General features: G+C 34.0%; 1 protein-coding gene across 5 annotated transcripts in view; it reads left to right on the top strand.

Moving 5' to 3' along the window:
- The window catches only part of LOC149806503 (protein phosphatase 1 regulatory subunit 42-like), a 78,858-nt gene that overhangs the window by 38,160 nt on the left and 21,537 nt on the right, over positions 1-19,161 (top strand). For all 5 annotated transcript variants that reach the window (XM_089953973.1, XM_089953961.1, XM_089953953.1 and 2 more), the window contains one exon: positions 17,453-17,564. In XM_089953973.1, the coding sequence (XP_089810099.1) occupies positions 17,453-17,564 (112 nt within the window). The remainder of the gene's footprint in view (positions 1-17,452; positions 17,565-19,161) is intronic.

Below are 19,161 nucleotides of genomic sequence, written 5' to 3'. Positions count from 1 at the left end.
GTGCCATATTCTATTTTATCATTTGTGAATATTGTAGTGACGAAATAATGAATATCACACGAGTGTTTTTCTTCAGTAAATAGAATGTTAAGATTAAACATTATTCACGTAAATTTCTGATTTTTTAAAACCCTACAACAGAATTGTAGTAATAAAAACATTAAAAAAAATAAAATTGTCACCAATTAGCTTAAATGCCATGAAAGGTCACTGTGAATGTTGCCTACTTTTCTCTGCAAACAAAATCAATCTCCATTTCCACCAAAGAAACTCGACCAGTTAACACCTGACATTCCTCTACTGTATATGCAAAGTTTAATTACCATGATTAAATTAAAAGAAGGAATAAAAGAAAATATGCCACGCAGTATATGTGCCCCCCAAAAACTAATTCAGAATAAATATTTTATTCAGTAAACAGTGTTACACGCCTTAAGACTTAAACCTAAGGAAATAAGGTGGGATTTAAATGTGGGAAAAACAGATTTTAACTGTTAAAATGAAGTCCTAGGCATCATAAGTTACAATAAAATGGGCATCGTTTATTTGCCAATCAATGCTGATGTTTACATATACATATTGTAGAACATGGTTTCTTTGAAGTATGTCCGAAAGGCAGCCCTTTTCACAAGATAAATTAATTGATAAGGATTAACTGTTAATTAGTCACACTGGCCTTATGCTTGTGTACTCAAGTCTAACCTTTAGCTATTATGCAGTTTAGCCACAGCTGACCAGAATAAGATACAAGGGTCTCCTCCTGGGGGATAATAAGGCGTATCACAGGAGAAATGGTGCGTCCCATGGGCGCTCGCACATTGGGGCAAGGGGTGGGGTCAATAGTAGCCTCCCCCCAATTTCTATTGGCAGCCAGTTAAATTGAAACTTTGGTTTTGTAACTGACCTCTTTTCTTTTAGTCGCTGCTATTTAAACATCCCAAGGGATAGTTTTATATCAGTTCCAATCATTACAGATTACCGTTTATACATACTACGTGTACAGGCATAGACTAAAAGTTTTTTTTATATAATTTTTGTTTAAGATTACTGAAAATTGTGTTTTCTCGAAACACGACCGTGTCAGGGGTTTATAATCTTATTTTTAGCAAAGCTTCCATTTGATTAAAATCGGATCTGAATTTCACCAAGGACAGAGGTGATTGATTTCGATTGTGCCGTGTTAAGGTATGTATGTCAACATCTTGAAAATACATTTACTCATTTCATCAGCGCGATCCAAGTTTCCTCAGGAAAACAATTTTTTCCGACAAACCCGACGGGCACATAACTTTGAATACAGGATGGACCCGAACTAAAATTAGAGGGGCTCCGGGTGTCGGGCTATCACATATTTAGCACTGCTGGTGTAAATAAAAGATCTGTGAATTGATTGTTGCATGTTGTGGTCACTTACTCGGATTTCTGCCTATTTTCGTAACTCGCACATTTAATACTTTTACCAGGATTTAAAATATCCAACAGTATGTCTGGAACAGCGACAACTTTCAGTCTAGGCCTAGCATTTGCGTATCCTAGAGCTGTCATTTTTTTCAGGATCGTTCTCGTAACATTCCTTTAGAAATGTAATGATCACAGAGTGCTGTATGGTGTTGCTTTGAAAGCAACTCGCTTGTAATAATGTATCCATACTTTCTTTATGCCTTTATCTTTAGAAAAGAAAAACAAAATGCTGTCCACAGGCTTTTCTTAATGTGCTATTACACCCGTAAGCAACGCAAAACGGCATTGTCTTTTACTCTGGCAACTCCCAGCTGGGATGCTAAGAGTCGCTACTATGACGTCACACTCCGAAAGTAACCGAATAGGCGCGGAAATTTTGCATACGAGGTCACGGAAATTCAGCTCCTAGAAGATATGCCAATATTTAAATATTGGCATTACGGTCGCAGATAATACTTCAGAGTCAGGTTTTCTTCTATAGTGCTTTTATTATTATTCTGTATTTCCATTGGTTTCTGGTCTCCTTTAATATTAATAACATTTGGAATGTTAGTCAAATCAAAATGACTGACAAAAACAAGCAATCTGAAGCTTGCAAATATTTTACAAAGATAGGAAATAGTAGAAAAGAAAAGGTGAAATGCATCCAGTGTAGAACAGGGCAGGGTTAGCTTACTCAGGCATTATTACTGGCACAGTCAAATCATTTAAATTACAAACTTATAAAACCTTTACTGAAACTGGTTCGAAGAAGATTCACACTGAACATTATGTTACAGATTTCAAAACTCCCATACTTTCGGTCAAAAAGTAAAATGGTAAAAGTGTGCAGAGAAAACCTTGCCATGAGGTCCGCAAACTACTGTAGATCTCTCAGTATAGTGGAGAAATTTTTTTTCAGAAGTTTCTGTACTAAGCTAATCCCTCACATAGTTTGCTTATTATGAGTTTGCCTGTGTGGCAGATTGTATGATGCTGTTTCTGTGTCCGTCCATCTGTTTTCCATCTGTCTTCCTGCTTGTCTGTTAACTTTTCCTTTTCTACAGGATAAAGTCAGTTCTACAGAATACAGCTTCATCAAACATTGTGTATATCTTGCACTCATAGCAAGGATGAATCCTTTTGATTTTGGTGTCCACAGGCCACTGACTGAAAGAAGCCAGACAATAGCATTTCATTCTTGAATCCTTTTGATTTTGGTGTCCACAGGCCACTGTGACTGAAAGAAGCCAAGCAATAGCATTTCATTCTTGAATCCCATTGAATCCTTTTGATTTTGGTGTCCACAGGCCACTGTGACTGAAAGAAGCCAGTCAATAGTATTTCATTCTTGAATCCCATTGATTTTGGTGTCCACAGGCCACTGTGACTGAAAGAAGCCAGGCAATAGCATTTCATTCTTGAATCCCATTGATTTTGGTGTCCACAGGCCCCTGTGACTGAAAGAAGCCAAGCAATAGCATTTCATTCTTGAATCCCATTGATTTTGGTGTCCACAGGCCACTGTGACTGAAAGAAGCCAGTCAGTAGTATTTCATTCTTGAATTGCATTGATTTTGGTGTCCACAGGCCACTGTGACTGAAAGAAGCCAAGCAATAGCGTTTCATTCTTGAATCCCATTGATTTTGGTGTCCACTGGCCACTGTGACTGAAAGAAGCCAGTCAATAGTATTTCATTCTTGAATCCCATTGATTTTGGTGTCCACAGGCCACTGTGACTGAAAGAAGTCAGTCAATAGCATTTCATTCTTGAATCCCATTGATTTTGGTGTCCACAGGCCAGTGTGACTGAAAGAAGCCAGTCAATAGCATTTCATTCTTGAATTGCATTGATTTTGGTGTCCACAGGCCACTGTGACTGAAAGAAGCCAGTCAATAGCATTTCATTCTTGAATCCCATTAATTTTGGTGTCCACAGGCCACTGTGACTGAAAGAAGCCAGTCAATAGCATTTCATTCTTGAATCCCATTGATTTTGGTGTCCACAGGCCAGTGTGACTGAAAGAAGCCAGTCAATAGCATTTCATTCTTGAGTCCTTTTGATTTTGGTGTCCACAGGCCAGTGTGACTGAAAGAAGCCAGTCAATAGCATTTCATTCTTCAGAACATACCTGAGCTAAACTTTTGGGATGGCTTACACTTTAGGCAGGATAGAAGCCTGCTACTTTTTGTGCTGAAAGGTCAAGGATCAATGTCACTGGCTGAAAGAACATAATGATTTCTGCACAGTAACATTAGTTCTACATTGCATACTTGGATGCAATTAGAGTAACATGCACTTTACAAGAAAACATCATGTTAGCCAACCCCTGATAGATCTGATAGTACACGCCTTTAAGAAGAAGCTTTTAAATGTGGAGTCAGAAGATGAGAGGTAAAGGAAACTCTAAGGGAAGGTAATTTCTTGTTGCATAAAATTTGACATCCAGACCATGTATCTCAATCAAAGATTACGGAGGTCTTGCACATTACATTTGGAAGAAGTCTGTATAGGTTTTGGTTCAAAGATCAAAGGTCATGGTGAGTGTGGTTTAGAGAAAATGAGTTTTGCAGAATAAACTTTTATTCTAGAGTAAATTCCATGACAAAACTTTGTTTACAGATTGGACAAAGGTCTTATGCCAAGTAACCTCCTGATGTAACAGCTTTGCTTTTGTTCACATTTTTAGCTTACATCAAATATACTTGTGCCATATGCCAGTCAACCGAAATCAATTAGTTAATTTTAAGTCTAGAGTAGGAATTAGTTTACGATTAAAGATAAATAATAATCATTATTGAAATAAATGCATTGATGAACTGCTTAATTAGCATTTACTTATGTATAAAGTGAAAACTAGTCAAATTAATGTACATTCTAGTGAAGTCACATAGAAGGGTCTTACCACTGATGTCTTTCAGATTTGTGTGTAAAATGCTATTAGCTTATGAACTCTTTTTTGAAATGAGATACTCATATGCATTAACATTAGATATAATTATTCTTCAACATCAAGGTTCTCATATATGTTACCATTAAATATAATTATTCTTCAGCATCAAGGTACTCATATATATTAACATTAGATATAATTATTCTTCAAATTTTCAACATCAAGGTAATCATATGCATTAACATTAGATATAATTATTCTTCAACATCAGTGCTAAAGACTAGATTTTCCTGTTAAAGAAAGCCACTTTCATTATAGTCTTCTATATTAATGCAAGATTAACTTTAAATCCATTTGTTTTGTTTTTTCAAAAAAGATGTGTAATTGTTTCAGACAATTTTTAAACGTGATGGCCCTAAAGACTAGTGCCATTTACACATTCAAAATGAACACTTTCAAATTTGAGGCAGATCAACTAGTGCCATTTACACAGATTCAAAATGAACACTTTCAAATTTGAGGCAGATCAACTAGTGCTATTTACACAGATTCAAAATGAACACTTTCAAATTTGAGGCAGATCAACTAGTACCATTTACAAAGATTCAAAATGAACATTTTCAAATTTGAGGCAGATCAACTAGTGCTATTTACACAGATTCAAAATGAACACTTTCAAATTTGAGGCAGATCAACTAGTACCATTTACACAGATTCAAAACGAACATTTTCAAATTTGAGGCAGATCAACTAGTGCCATTTACACATTCAAAATAAACACTTTCAAATTTGAGGTAGATCAACTAGTGCCATTTACACAGATTCAAAATGAACACTTTCAAATTTGAGGCAGATCAACTAGTACCATTTACACAGATTCAAAATGAACACTTTCAAATTTGAGGTAGATCAACTAGTGCCATTTACACATTCAAAACAAACACTTTCAAATTTGAGGCAGATCAGCTAGTGCCATTTACACAGATTCAAAATGAACACTTTCAAATTTGAGGCAGATCAACGAGTGCTATTTATACAGATTTAAAATGAACACTTTCAAATTTGAGGCAGATCAACTAGTGCCATTTACACAGATTCAAAACGAACACTTTCAAATTTGAGGCAGATCAACTATTGCTATTTACACAGATTCAAAATGAACACTTTCAAATTTGAGGCAGATCAACTAGTGCCATTTACACAGATTCAAAATGAACACTTTCAAATTTGAGGCAGATCAACTAGTGCCATTTACACAGATTCAAAATGAACACTTTCAAATTTGAGGCAGATCAACGAGTGCCATATACACTGATTCAAAATGAACACTTTCAAATTTGAGGCAGATCAACTAGTGCCATTTACACAGATTCAAAATGAACACTTTCAGATTTGAGGCAGATCAACGAGTACCATATACACAGATTCAAAATGAACATTTTCAGATTTGAGGCAGATCATTTTTCACCATAATAAGCTAAGATCCTATGAAGGGTTAACTCTTTTTATCTATTTCTTTTAATTACACTGCAGAGTTTAAAATTTGCTTTTGGTCTTAGATGCACATGTAATTTTATTTTCAAAACTTTGATGCACGAATTACTAATTATTAAACACACTTGGCTAATTTCTGCATATACTAGGCCAAAATATAGTGCATTATGCATGCCTACATATATACATTGTTTGCCTGTAACCTCAGTATATTTTAAACCCAACAAATTTTGTTTCTGTTTTGTGAATAATACTACTACACTAAAATCTCCCTTAAGTGTATGTCAATATGCTCATGTATTTGCTCATTTTATTTGCTCATTTTAAATTAAATATTATTTGTTATTCTAAAATATAATGCTAATATAGCAATATTCAGTCCTTTATTGTTGAATACTCTGCACCCTGATGGTCATAAAAAAATCTTCAGATGAAAATAATTGATCACATAGGGCATTTACACTGGTGATCAGGTACTAAAATGGGGCAAAAAAAGAGAATGTCAGGCCTAATCATAACAATATAGGTAGTTTAAATTGTTTTCAACATTCATAGCTTTCATTGTAACATCACAGTGCACTACATTCAGTCAAGTTTGTATTGGATCACATCTTCAGGTTGAATTCATCAAAAAAAATGTCCACATACTTTAACGTTGATTTTGCCATACATATTTCAAAGGGAGCATATATAATGACCTTCCATGGAATATGGATGTATGAGGATTGAAATAAAGTGAATCTTGTGAACGCAGTAAGTCTCAGTTTTCATTGAATCACCATGAAACTTTCTACATGTTATGGTCATCATGTGAAGATGCATATTAGTACTTAAAGAATGGTCATCGTGTGAAGGTGCATATTAGTACTTAAAGAAATTTTTATTTTCCCACAATTTTTGTTAGAATGCTTGATCTTTATTTCCTTAAAGTTGAATGCAGTGTATGACATAATCTTTTGAATGCATCTTTACTTGCAGCTTTTTATGGATCACTGGTTAAAATGTGTACACATTATGGTAATCATCTAAAAATGACCATACATATATGTCTTCATGTGCCCATGATGCTTGTATAGCAAAAGTCATATAGTCATGTATGTTTTAAGTACTGACTATTTCAGTAATGGGTGTCATTTTTTAAAATTTGATTACACACACCTTTAAATGGCAATTATTCACTTTATTGGATCCTCTTAGATCCATATTCCTTTGGAAGGTCATTATTTTCACACCCCAACACATACATAGTACATCAATGGTCAGTTTTGGACAAGGTCAACCTAAATGTGTGATTCAGTACAAACCAGAGTGAATGTTGTGTGCTGTTAGGTCACAATGAAAGCCACACATGTTGAAGAAAAAAAACTTTTGTACTATCTTATATTATAACAATTAGATCTAGTGTGTTATTTTCTTTACTCACTTTAATACCTGACCACCATGGTAAAAGGCATAACGATAACAAAAAAATTCATCTGGAAGTTTCTTGTTGACAGGTAAGGTGCAGAACATTCAATAATCAGGACTGAATACATTTTGTTTGAACTAAATCAGTATTAAATTTTAGAACAACTATTAATATTTAATTCAAGATGAATAAATGTGCCTGCATGATGACATCAACATATACTTAAAGAATCTTACACATAGATGCAGTTTATGACATAATTAATGTGAATTCACTACTATCAGTTTTAAGTGGATTGTTTTGAAACTTGGCCATCATCAGAATATATGCATGTTGACCTGTAATAATAATAAATAATAATAATAATAATAATAATAATAATAATAATAATAATAATAATAAATTCTTTATTTTATGAGGGTGACTCAGTACAATACATTATTCTCCTCTGAGACTCTCAGGATACATTAAGAATAAAAACACAAAGTGTATATGATATACATTAACAAAGTCAATTGGAAAGCATGTATTTCAGAATTTCAATATTTAACATGGCAACTGCCCTTCAAGATAATGGTTATATAATTTGTTTTGAACACATGTAGTTTGGTTTCTGATCTAATGGCTATGGGGAGTACATGTGATCTTTTAAATGGAAATGGTTTTTTGCACTGATATTTTGTAGTTGATGTCAATTTAGCTCTTTGGTGTCGTTCTTCTGTATTTAAATTTCCATTCTGAGAATGGAAATTTCGAAGGCATATCAAATAGCAAATATAGGATAATTCTTGCTGTCCATTTTTGAAGATTATGGATAGTTTTAAAATTGGTATCAGCTGTATTTCTCCAAAACCAGTCATCCAAAGAAGAAAGAATGAATGCATTATAGAATAATTCTGATTGTTGAGTGGTAGATAACTCTTTTTCCACTGTAAAAGGTAAATTCTTGAGCGTACAACAGAACAAACATGTTTCACTTGCTTGTACCAGTTTAGACATGTTTCACTTGATTGTACCAGTCTAGATTCTTACCAACATGAACTGCCGAAAGTTTGTCTTTGTCAACATTTTCAATTTGATTATCATCAGTATACAGCTCAAGATTTGGATTTTCGTTCACCGATAATCTTTGCTTGGTTCCAAGCAACATTGCCTTGGTTTTTAGGGGACTGATAATCTTTGCTTGGTTCCAAGCATCATTGCCTTGGTTTTTAGCGGACGGATAATCTTTGCTTGGTTCAAAGCAACATTGCCTTGGTTTTTAGGGGACTGATAGTCTTTGCTTGGTTCAGAGCAACATTGTCTTGATTTTTAGGAGACTGATAATCTTTGCTTGGTTCAAAGCAACATTGCCTTGGTTTTTAGCGGACTGATAATCTTTGCTTGGTTCAAAACAACATTGCCTTGGTTTTTAGGGGACTGGTAATCTTTGCTTGGTTCAAAGCAACATTGCCTTGGTTTTTAGGGGACTGATAATCTTTGCTTGGTTAAAAGCAACATTGCCTTGGTTTTTAAGGGATTGATAATCTTTGCTTGGTTCCAAGCAACATTGCTAAGGTTTTTAGGGGACTAATAATCTTTGCAAGGTTCAAAGCAACATTGCCTTGGTTTTTAGGGGATTGATAATCTTTGCTTGGTTCCAAGCAACATTGCCGTGGTTTTTAGGGGGTTGATAAACATATTATTCAATGAGCACCATCTTAATGGAAATCTTCACCCAGTTGGTTGTTTAACATTTAACCTTAGAACCAGACTTACCGGTATGCAAATTAGTATCATCAGCATTTAGATCAGTTTTTGAGAGTTGTACATACAGTGGCAAGTCATTTATAAACCATATGAATAATACAGGCCTTAAAATAGATCACTGTGGAAATCTTTTGTTGACAGACATCAGTTCTGATTTAAGGTTATCCTTGTCAACTTGTTGACTTCTGTCAGATAGGTATGATTTGAAACATGAGAGTGATAAGTGAAAACATTTGTACTTTTCCATGCAAGTATATTATGGTCAACTAAATCAAAAGCCTTCTTAAAATCAGGATATATGGTTCCAACCAATTCTCCATTTTCCATTGCAAGCAACTATTCTTCAATGAGTTTTGTTAATGCAGACTGACAGGAGTGGTTTTAGCTAAATCCTGTTTGGGATGGGTGAATTAAATAGCACTTTGAAAGGCAACCATTGAGATGTTTGGAAACACGTCTTTCTAACAGTTTGAATATGGTTGGCAGAATAGACATTGGTCTGTAATTATCTGGATTTGGGTAATAGTCACTGATAAATAAGGAACTTGTATGTCAATGATATCCTCGGATTTATTAAAATAAACATGATCAGTTAGAGTGCTTGATTTTTCAGTGGCTCTTATAGGTAATGTAAAAAGTTGAGATACCCCATAAGATTTGATCAGGGATGGTATGCAGATGAGGCAAGGATATATTTGTGTGAAAACATTGCTCACCATTCCTATCAAATTTTCAGAGATATCTCTGTCAGAGATTGCACATACAGTTATGTATTACACTGTATATTGATTACAAATCATTAAAAAATGTCACACTGGGATAGATTTTTGAAAACTGCTATGAAATTGATAAGTATGAAGATTTTAAGTTGCCATTTTTGCCACTCTCCCTATTAATATCTTCTGAATTAATTTATTTTCTGAAATGCAGATTTAAAGGAAGTATTTTTGGTTTTGATTGTTTAGTCATCTTGTCTTTTGAGCTCTGTCCTTAAAATATACTATGTGATTATATTTTTTTATTCGCAAAAAATACTCTACCTGGTCTTCTCACTGAAATATTGATGATAAGTATACTACTTACAAATTAGTTAACATAATTTTAACAATGTAAAATTATGAAATTTTTTTAATCAGGGACAGGATATTTTAAATATAATTTTAACAATGTAAAATTATGAACTTTTTTTAATCAGGGACAGGATATTTTAAATATAATTTTAACAATGTAAAATTATGAACTTTTTTTAATCAGGGACAGGATATTTTAAATATAATTTTAACAGTGTAAAATGATCTTTTTTAATCTGGGTGCAAGAGAGAGGAGTGAAACCCAAGTTTATTTGATAAAATAAGAAGAGATTTAATTTACGTTAATACCAATATCTACATTGTGGTATGTACTTAATTACAAACCACTGTTAAAGATGAATGTATGTGACTGCAAAACCGTTCCGGTGGCCTGGTGGTTAGAGCATCTGTCCTGGATGCGGGAGGTCATGGGTTTGATCCCGGCCAAGTCATACCAAAGACTTACAAAATTGGTACTAACAGCTGCCTCGCTTGGCACTCAGCATTAAGAGATTAGTGTTAGGACTGGTCGGCCTGGTGTCAGGATAATGTGACTGGGTGAGACATATGATACATGCCTGTGGCATAATGCCCCAGTGCTAGACATCATTTAAACTTCCACACTGCAGACATCATAGCGATATGACTGGAAAAATTGTTAAAGCTATGTTAAAAATCGAAATCACACACACGTACACACATGTGACTGCAAGCTTTTAGTGCAGAAATCTTGGCAATAAAACTGATAATAATTTGTTAGTACTGTCACCTGTACACCACATACTGCAACTTTCAGCTGTGATCCATTCAGTACTAGACCTTACAAAGTGTACAGTGGACCAGTCACTAAAAAGCACTATATATTCCTTTCCAACAAGTATTTATCAGGAACTTTGGAAGTTTATATCTTTGAAATTACAGAATGGTTAGTACATAATATGTAAATTAAATAATAGTCAATACAGAGGTTCAAAAAAAACTTTATTGTACATTAAAAATAATCTTTGGCACAACAGGGGCAAATCCTGTCACAGCACACTGCACCAGCCGAGCTCTGAATTTCTATAGGAATACCTCAGGAAGAGAGACTTGGGCGAGTTTGTAGGGTTGTGAAGAGTGTCAGACACCTGTATGTGGAGCCACAAGAGGCTTATACAAGGTATATAGGGACATTGATAACCGAAACTCAGTAAGTCTGATCCTGAAGATTGCTATGATAACAAACATCAGCTGATACTCCATACATGCACCGTTGGAAGCGGGTATGAAGTATATGGGCATAATAGTTGAGTACGTTTAAGTACTGACACAATTTGGGAGTCAAAAGCAAAGTTTTGAATGCACGAAACTTGGCCATGGGCCAGCTTGGTAAATGTTTTTCTATAGGAATAACTCAGGAGGAGATATTTGCGGGAGTTTGTAGGGTTGTGAAGAGTGTCAGACACCTGTATGTGGAGCCGCATGGGGCTGATACGAGGTATATACAGACACTGATAACTGAAACTTGATAAGACTGATCCTTGGCAGTGCCCCCCCCCCCCCAGAACAGAGCTGGAATAGTATGCTGTGCAAGAAATTTCCCAAATAAACAACATGGTGGAAGGAGGGGAGTCAGGTGGCTCTTTCCACAAACAATGTTAACATAAATGCAGCATCTACACTGAAAAAACATATCTACAGGCATCACAGTTGATGTATGAATGCGACCCTAACTGACACAATGTTTGATCACATGCTCCAACTCAGTCATCTGATTGGTCCAGCATGGCAACAAATCTAAATTTAGTTAATAACTTATTTATTCGGCTGCAATGACATCGTGTCTGGGCAGACAAAGCAAAAAAGACAAAAAGGGGCCCAGCAAGGGACCAGAGAAGGATGCATTATGTATTACTTAAACTACATTTAATCAATTAAATTATAATTGAAATAACCCACAATACAAAGGTTCAAAAGAAACTTTATTGTACATATAAAATAATCTTTGGCATAATGGGGGCAAATCCTGTCACAGCCCACTGCTCCAGCTGGGCTCTGAATTTCTATAGGAATACCTCAGGAAGAGAGACTTGGGGGTGTTTGTAGGGTTGTGTAGAGAATCCGACGCCTGTTTGTGTAGCTCAAGAGGCTTATACAAAGTATATTGGGACACTGATAACCGAAATTCAATAAGTCTGATCCTGAGGATTGCTATAATACCAAAATCAGCTGGTACTCCATACATGCACCGTAGGAAGCGGGTATGAAGCATATGGGCATAATAGTTGAGTATGTTTAAGTACTGACACTAATTGGGGTCAAAAACAAAGTTTTGAATGCATGAAACTTGGCAATGGCCCAGATGAAGTGAAGGGAGCTCGGTGACTATGGAACAGTGTGACTGTAAAGAAGGCCCCCACTTTAAGGAAAGGTATTGATATATACAGATAACGATGATTGAGAATGCAATAACGTGGATAGTGGTCACCCATCTCAGTATGTTTAGTGAAAGTAGGACTTCTTAAGACCTATTATGATGTGTTACAGAACTATCACTCGTATGCCATGTACACTTTTCCATACTCTGTTTAAATTTGCCTCAGGAAAGACCATATTTCTCTTGGTAACCTGATAATGCTAATAAGAGAGCTGATTTGCCACAGTTCAATTCTAAACAGATTTTTTCCTGGATGACTAGTATGTCTGTACATGTATGTATGTTAAATATGTTGTGTTACATGTATGTTGTGTGGTCCATATTTGCAATGGTAATTTTAGTTTAGTGCAAAACACTCCTAGAATCTCAGATGTAGTGTTTATATGCTTCTACAAAATTTTAAAAAGCATCTTAAAGTAAAATTATGTACATATGGAAATTTTTTAAATATTGTTGTGTTAGTCATAAATGCGAGCCAATTTTTTTAAAGTCTAGCAGTTGAGAATCATTGAATAACACTGATAACTCTTGAAAGAATTATACCAACTAACTTGAAAAAATTATATCACCCAAAAACTTGCTCAGTTCTGGCATGAAACCTCTTTCCTGTGGTCTCTAAAACCTTTAAAATTTTGGTCTTCAGAACCTTGAACTTTCAAAGTTCACCTATAGTTCATATGATTAAGTTTATATTTCACATCAGTGGTACAGTCACCTTGGATCACAGATGGTTTAACTTTTTGTTTCAATTCACTGAACTCTTCACTGACCTTTTAACTACAAGATCAGTAAAATTCCAGATTTCATAGGCAACCTAGCTATAATGATTAAAAAAAAATATTTTATCCTGAATCATTGGTAAGCATCAGGGTTCAGAATTGATGCCAGGAACCTAGCATATTTTTTATGCAAGTTTCAATTATGAAATTGTTACTTGAAACAAAATATTTTGCAAGTGATATTTTGTATTCAGATTTAAATATTTATTTCAAAATATGAAATAACCTAGCAAACATTGAAAATGGCCTGATTTTTGCTAGTTGAAAATATTACAACTATCAAACTGTTGCTATTAATAAAAAGTTAATTTTAACCCTGAACATGAAAAATGTTAAGGTAAATGGTAGTTTGTTGAACAAGTTGGGGTTTCATAAAATGTGGGAGACATATACAGTCAAGCCTTTTATAACGACTGCTTGTATTTAGCAACCACCTGTCCCAAAAAGACGAACATTTTCAGCCTCCCCTCACCAATTTTGTATATAGTTTGCCTGCATATAGCATGTGCCTGCTCAGTGCAACCACCTTGTTTGGTGCCCATGACCTTTATATACTTTGTATAGCAACCAGTGATTATTAGGGGTAAACACTACTTTATCCCTTCTACATTTATTCTTTCTTTGTTTCTGTTTGTCTTTTAATGGTTAATCAAACAATCACCTTCCTTAGCACCACCTTATCTCTCTACCTATGACTCAGATTTAATACATACTTGCTTAGGCCCTATTGTTAAATGTTATATAGATATATATAAATCAAAGTGTTCAATACTCAGTCATGAATATGGGGATAAAGTGAACATGATTTCAGGTTTACTTGTGAGATTCTAGGAATGTAGCAGAAATAACTGAATATATTAATTTAGAAAAGTCCAAAATAAAAGTAGATACTAAAATTTGCCAGAAAAAATGAACACATGCATGCTAGTAGTGTGTTCGCACACACAAACACACACACACACACACAGTGCTTTCACAATGTATATTGTAGTAAAGCTGTAGCTGTTGAAACGTAGCAAGAAATAGTGATTGTTGTGAATTTATAGCATTTTGTTTCTTATTTACATGTTTCTTTATTACCATGAACAGAGTGTACAGATTATATGACATAAAATAGCTAATATTTGGTTGTCTCACCTGAAAAGCATAGGTGAGACATAGGTGTCATTTTTCTGACAGTTTTGTTGTTGGCATAGGTGTCAATATTAAGCTTGCATTTACCTCACTTTATATGACAGTGTATACAGTCATTAAATTTCATGGTTGCTGCCCACCTTTTATCATGGAAGTTACTGTTCATCACAGGAATTTTAGTGTGATGTTTAGGTGAGTCTCAGTGAAAATAGTGCCTATTAGGTACCCAATATGGCCACCATGGCAATCATCTTAAAAATCTTGTTTCTCTGCTCCTTCTAAACAGAAAGTCATTTAGACATTTTTTTCACGAATAAAATACTTTTTATGATGTCTAGTTTGCCATAAATAAAAATTGATGCTGCTCTAACATCCAGTATGGGTGCCATGTTGGACATCTTGAAAATCTTGTTATTGCAACTCGCCAATGAATGGTCATGTCAAGATGGATTTTTTACCAGAAGACTTCTTATGATATCTAGTTGATCCTAATGAAAATTGTGCCAGTCTTACATCCAGTGTGACTTCCAAAAATGGCCATATTGAAGATATGTTATTGCTACTTCTTCAGAATGGATGGTCATATTGACAGTTGGGTTTTCACCAAAAGACTTATAATCTCTGGTTGGTTTTAAATTAAAATGGTGCTGAAAAAATGTCTAATATGGTCACCACAGCAGCCAATTTGAAATTCAGTTGAAATAACGAAATGATCTTATTTTGGATTCCTTACAATTTGTTGCAGCCAGTAGTGTTTCTCTGACACAATTGCATTTACAGTGAAGAAACTTGATTTTAGCATTTCTTCATCAGTTGATTTTCTTAGGTGTGTGAACAGACCTGGGATGAATTATTTTCAAAATTAATCAGTTTAAACTGCAGTTACTTTAGAAATTTTGATTGCAGTTACTCATTTGTAAGTAGAGAAATTGAATAAATATGTAAATGTATTCCATTACCATCTGATCACTATTTTAATCGTATTTCTTTAGAACATGAAACACATATTTCAATCTGTGAATTACATGTTATAAAAGTAATTGCTAGGTCCTTTTGACAGTACCTAGATATTTTACATTTTAAGAAAAACACATAAAAAATGCCATTATTATTATTTTAAGACTACTGCATTTTAATGCCTGTTTATTTTTTAACACTACCCCATTATATTGCCTTTCATTTACAAAACAGTACCCATTGTAATGCATTTTAATTTCAGATCGATCTATCTTCTGATGCCTTTTTTGTGTCTCCCACTCTGACGCCTTTTTGTTTCAAAATGGTGTCCAAATATAATGCTTTTTTGTTTCAAAATAGTCAGAATATATATGCCTTTGTATTTCAAAATGGTGTCAGAATATAATGTCTTTTTGTTTTAAAAAATGTCTGATTACTAGGGATGGTTCTGGGTGGATGGGCCAGGTACCCATCCATCCCTGATATATATATATATATATATATATATTAATTAGGGATGGATGCATTTTGCCAGGTTTGGGTTCCAGGTAGTGGCCAGGCCAGTTGCCTCTCCATTCCTACTGATTACAAATTACTTGAGATTACTTCAAAATATGTAATCAGTTACAGAATATTTTAGTTAATGATTATAATTACCTCAGGTCTGTTTGTAGAATATTGCATTGTAGAGCAGGCAATAGACAGTATTCCACATGTCTATGTGTAAAATTATAACAGGCAAAATATAGCATTCTATTGGACTGTTTATGGAGTATGATAAAGTGAAGCATTCCATAGAATTCTTGTTGCAAATAGCATAAGACGTAACTGTAGGTTTGCATCATGTGTAATACAAGTTTGGATTGATAAAACTATGGAGGATTTTTTACCTTTGTTAAAGAAACAACACATTTTGCTCTTTTTAATGGAAACAAAGAAGTGAAAATTACTGTTTGATCATTGTTTATTGTATTTAGGTTCTGTGATTTTTTGTAATTAGTCTACTGGTTGCAAAGTATTATTTTATGTATGTCATCGTAGGCCAGGGTAATATGCAAAGGTTCAATCATTTATACTTAGTATTTATACTGTGATAGGCCAGGGTAATATGCAAAGGTTCAATCATTTATACTTAGTATTTATACTGTGATAGGCCAGGGTAATATGCAAAGGTTCAATCATTTATACTTAGTATTTATACTGTGATAGGCCAGGGTAATATGCAAAGGTTCAATCATTTATATTTAGTATTTATACTGTGATAGGCCAGGCAGAAGGGAAATGTTCTTTTACCTTTGGAAAAGATGGGTTATGTTTGTCAATGTAAAAGCTGATTTAAATAAAGGTTTGACAGTGTGGGATGGGGGAACTGATCAGCGTATCATCAACCATGGGCTTATCATGGGGAAAGTAATGTACTGCATGTACTCATTGTTCCAACTGGAGACTGCACAGACCCAGATCTGCCATCACGTAATGCACTGGCAGAGCTGGGTCTGTGCATTTTGTTAGGAGTAATCAGTAGAACAAACAGATAGACCCTCTGTTAATGCTTTATGCAATGGCAGATCAGGGTCTATGTTGTTTTGCTGTTGGATTTGATTTATGTGCGAGTATGTACAGTATTCAGGAAAAGAAAATATGCTTGGAAATTCTTAAACCTTCAATCTAGTTATTGTAATATTTTATCATGTAAATATTGAATGCGGTTATTTATATATTGGAAGGATAATAATAATTAACATCTGGGTATGTTTTTGAATTTTATCATGATTTAGTATTTATTCCTTGGAAAAAACTGTCAATGTAATTTTATTTAGCCCTTAATTGTCATTAATGTGGATTAGTAGCACAGTAATTATTTATATGTGAAAAGATATGTTTTGTAGTATAATCTTTGTATAGATATGAAAAAATACCAATCAAACCATACTAAGTTTGTTTCAGCAAATTGTGAAAAACACCAAGTATGGTGTTACTGTTGTTTGAAATTTTGTGCAGTAATTTTTATAATTTTCCATTCTTTTGTATTTCCTTTTATATTTCAATTATAGTTTTGAAATTTTTTATTTTAGTTTCTTAATCATCCATGAATGTTTTTGTTGAGTAGGTCTGCCTCGGAAGCAGTTCGATGACATCCTTGCACGCAATGCAACCATGGAAAACTCGACTGGCCAGAGATCTGCTCCCGTAAAAAGTAGATCAGGAGTTTTAAGATCAAAGTAAGAGTTTTAGTAATTTTCCCACTTTGCACATAATTTATTTTCTTACAGTCTCTTTTGGAATGTCCTTGACATTTTCCATCACACACCTGAAAAAGACCTTGAATGTAAATACTATTCATTTTGAACTGCAGTCAAAATCTTATTGTTTTTATGTAAAAATGGCTTTTAATGATATCACAAGGAATCTATGACGTGCCATCACCAATAGCAATGTAAGGAGTAGTTGAGGCTGTTGAAACTGAATGATTTCTTCAGCTTTTCTTCATTCAAAGGTTGCAGGAAGAACATTTAAAAAAACTGAAAGTGGAAATAGCTTTTTGATTGTTAAAATGCCATTTAATCTCATTTTCAGTCCTTATCTTTTTATGAGGACTTTTTTCTTTGCACATCTAACCAGTATTTATCTGACATAAAATGCCTTGCAAATATCCATTCAGAATATGATTGTCATAAATGCCTTACAGATATCTATTCACAATATGATTGTCATAAATGCCTTGCAAATATCCATTCAGAATATAATTGTCATAAATGCCTTACAGATATCAATTCAGAATATGATTGTCATAAATGCCTTGCAAATATCCATTCAGAATATAATTGTCATAAATGCCTTACAGATATCCAGTCAGAATATGATTGTCATAAATGCCTTGCAAATATCCATTCAGAATATGATAGTCATAAATGCCATACAGATATCCAGTCAGAATATGATAGTCATAAATGCCTTGCAAATATCCATTCAGAATATGATTGTCATAAATGCCTTGCAAATATCCATTCAGAATATAATTGTCATAAATGCCTTGCAAATATCCTTTCAGAATATAATTGTCATAAATGCCTTACAGATATCAATTCAGAATATAATTGTCATAAATACCTTACAGACATCCAGTCAGAATATGATAGTCATAAATGCCTTACAAATCTCCATTCAGAATATAATTGTCATAAATGCCATACAGATATCTAGTCAGAATATTATTGTCATAAATGCTTTACAGATATCCAGTCAGAATATTATTGTCATAAATGCCATACAGATATCCAGTCAGAATATAATTGTCATAAATGCCTTACAAATATCCATTTAGAATATGAGTCATAAATGCCTTACAGATATCCAGTCAGAATATTATTGTCATAAATGCCTTTCAGATATCCAGTCAGAATATAATTGTCATAAATGTCTTACAGATATCTAGTAAGAATATTATTGTCATTAATGCCATACAGATATCAAGTCAGAATGTAATTGTCATAAATGTCTTACAGATATCCAGTCAGAATATGATTGTCATAAATGTCTTACAGATATCCATTTAGAATATGAGTCATAAATGCCTTACAGATATCTAGTCAGAATATGATCACTATTTATTTCATAAATACTTAATACATAAGAACTTCATAGTCCTAGCACTTCATAATCTGCATTTTGGTTTTATACATACACTAGTGTGATAAGTACAATGATTTATTGTTTAATAGACAGACGTTCAAGTCTGTTAGAGACATTCCATTTGCAAGGATAACATTAATTAGTAAGGGCCACTGTATCTTTATGTTGAAAATTGCAAACAGATTT

This window comes from Sinohyriopsis cumingii, chromosome 1 (assembly GCF_028554795.1).
Source record: "Sinohyriopsis cumingii isolate HCF-2022 chromosome 1, ASM2855479v2, whole genome shotgun sequence".
Taxonomy (NCBI): Eukaryota; Metazoa; Mollusca; class Bivalvia; order Unionida; family Unionidae; genus Sinohyriopsis; species Sinohyriopsis cumingii.
Note: the sequence above shows the minus strand (reverse complement) of the source record. Positions and strands in the feature narration are given on the sequence as shown.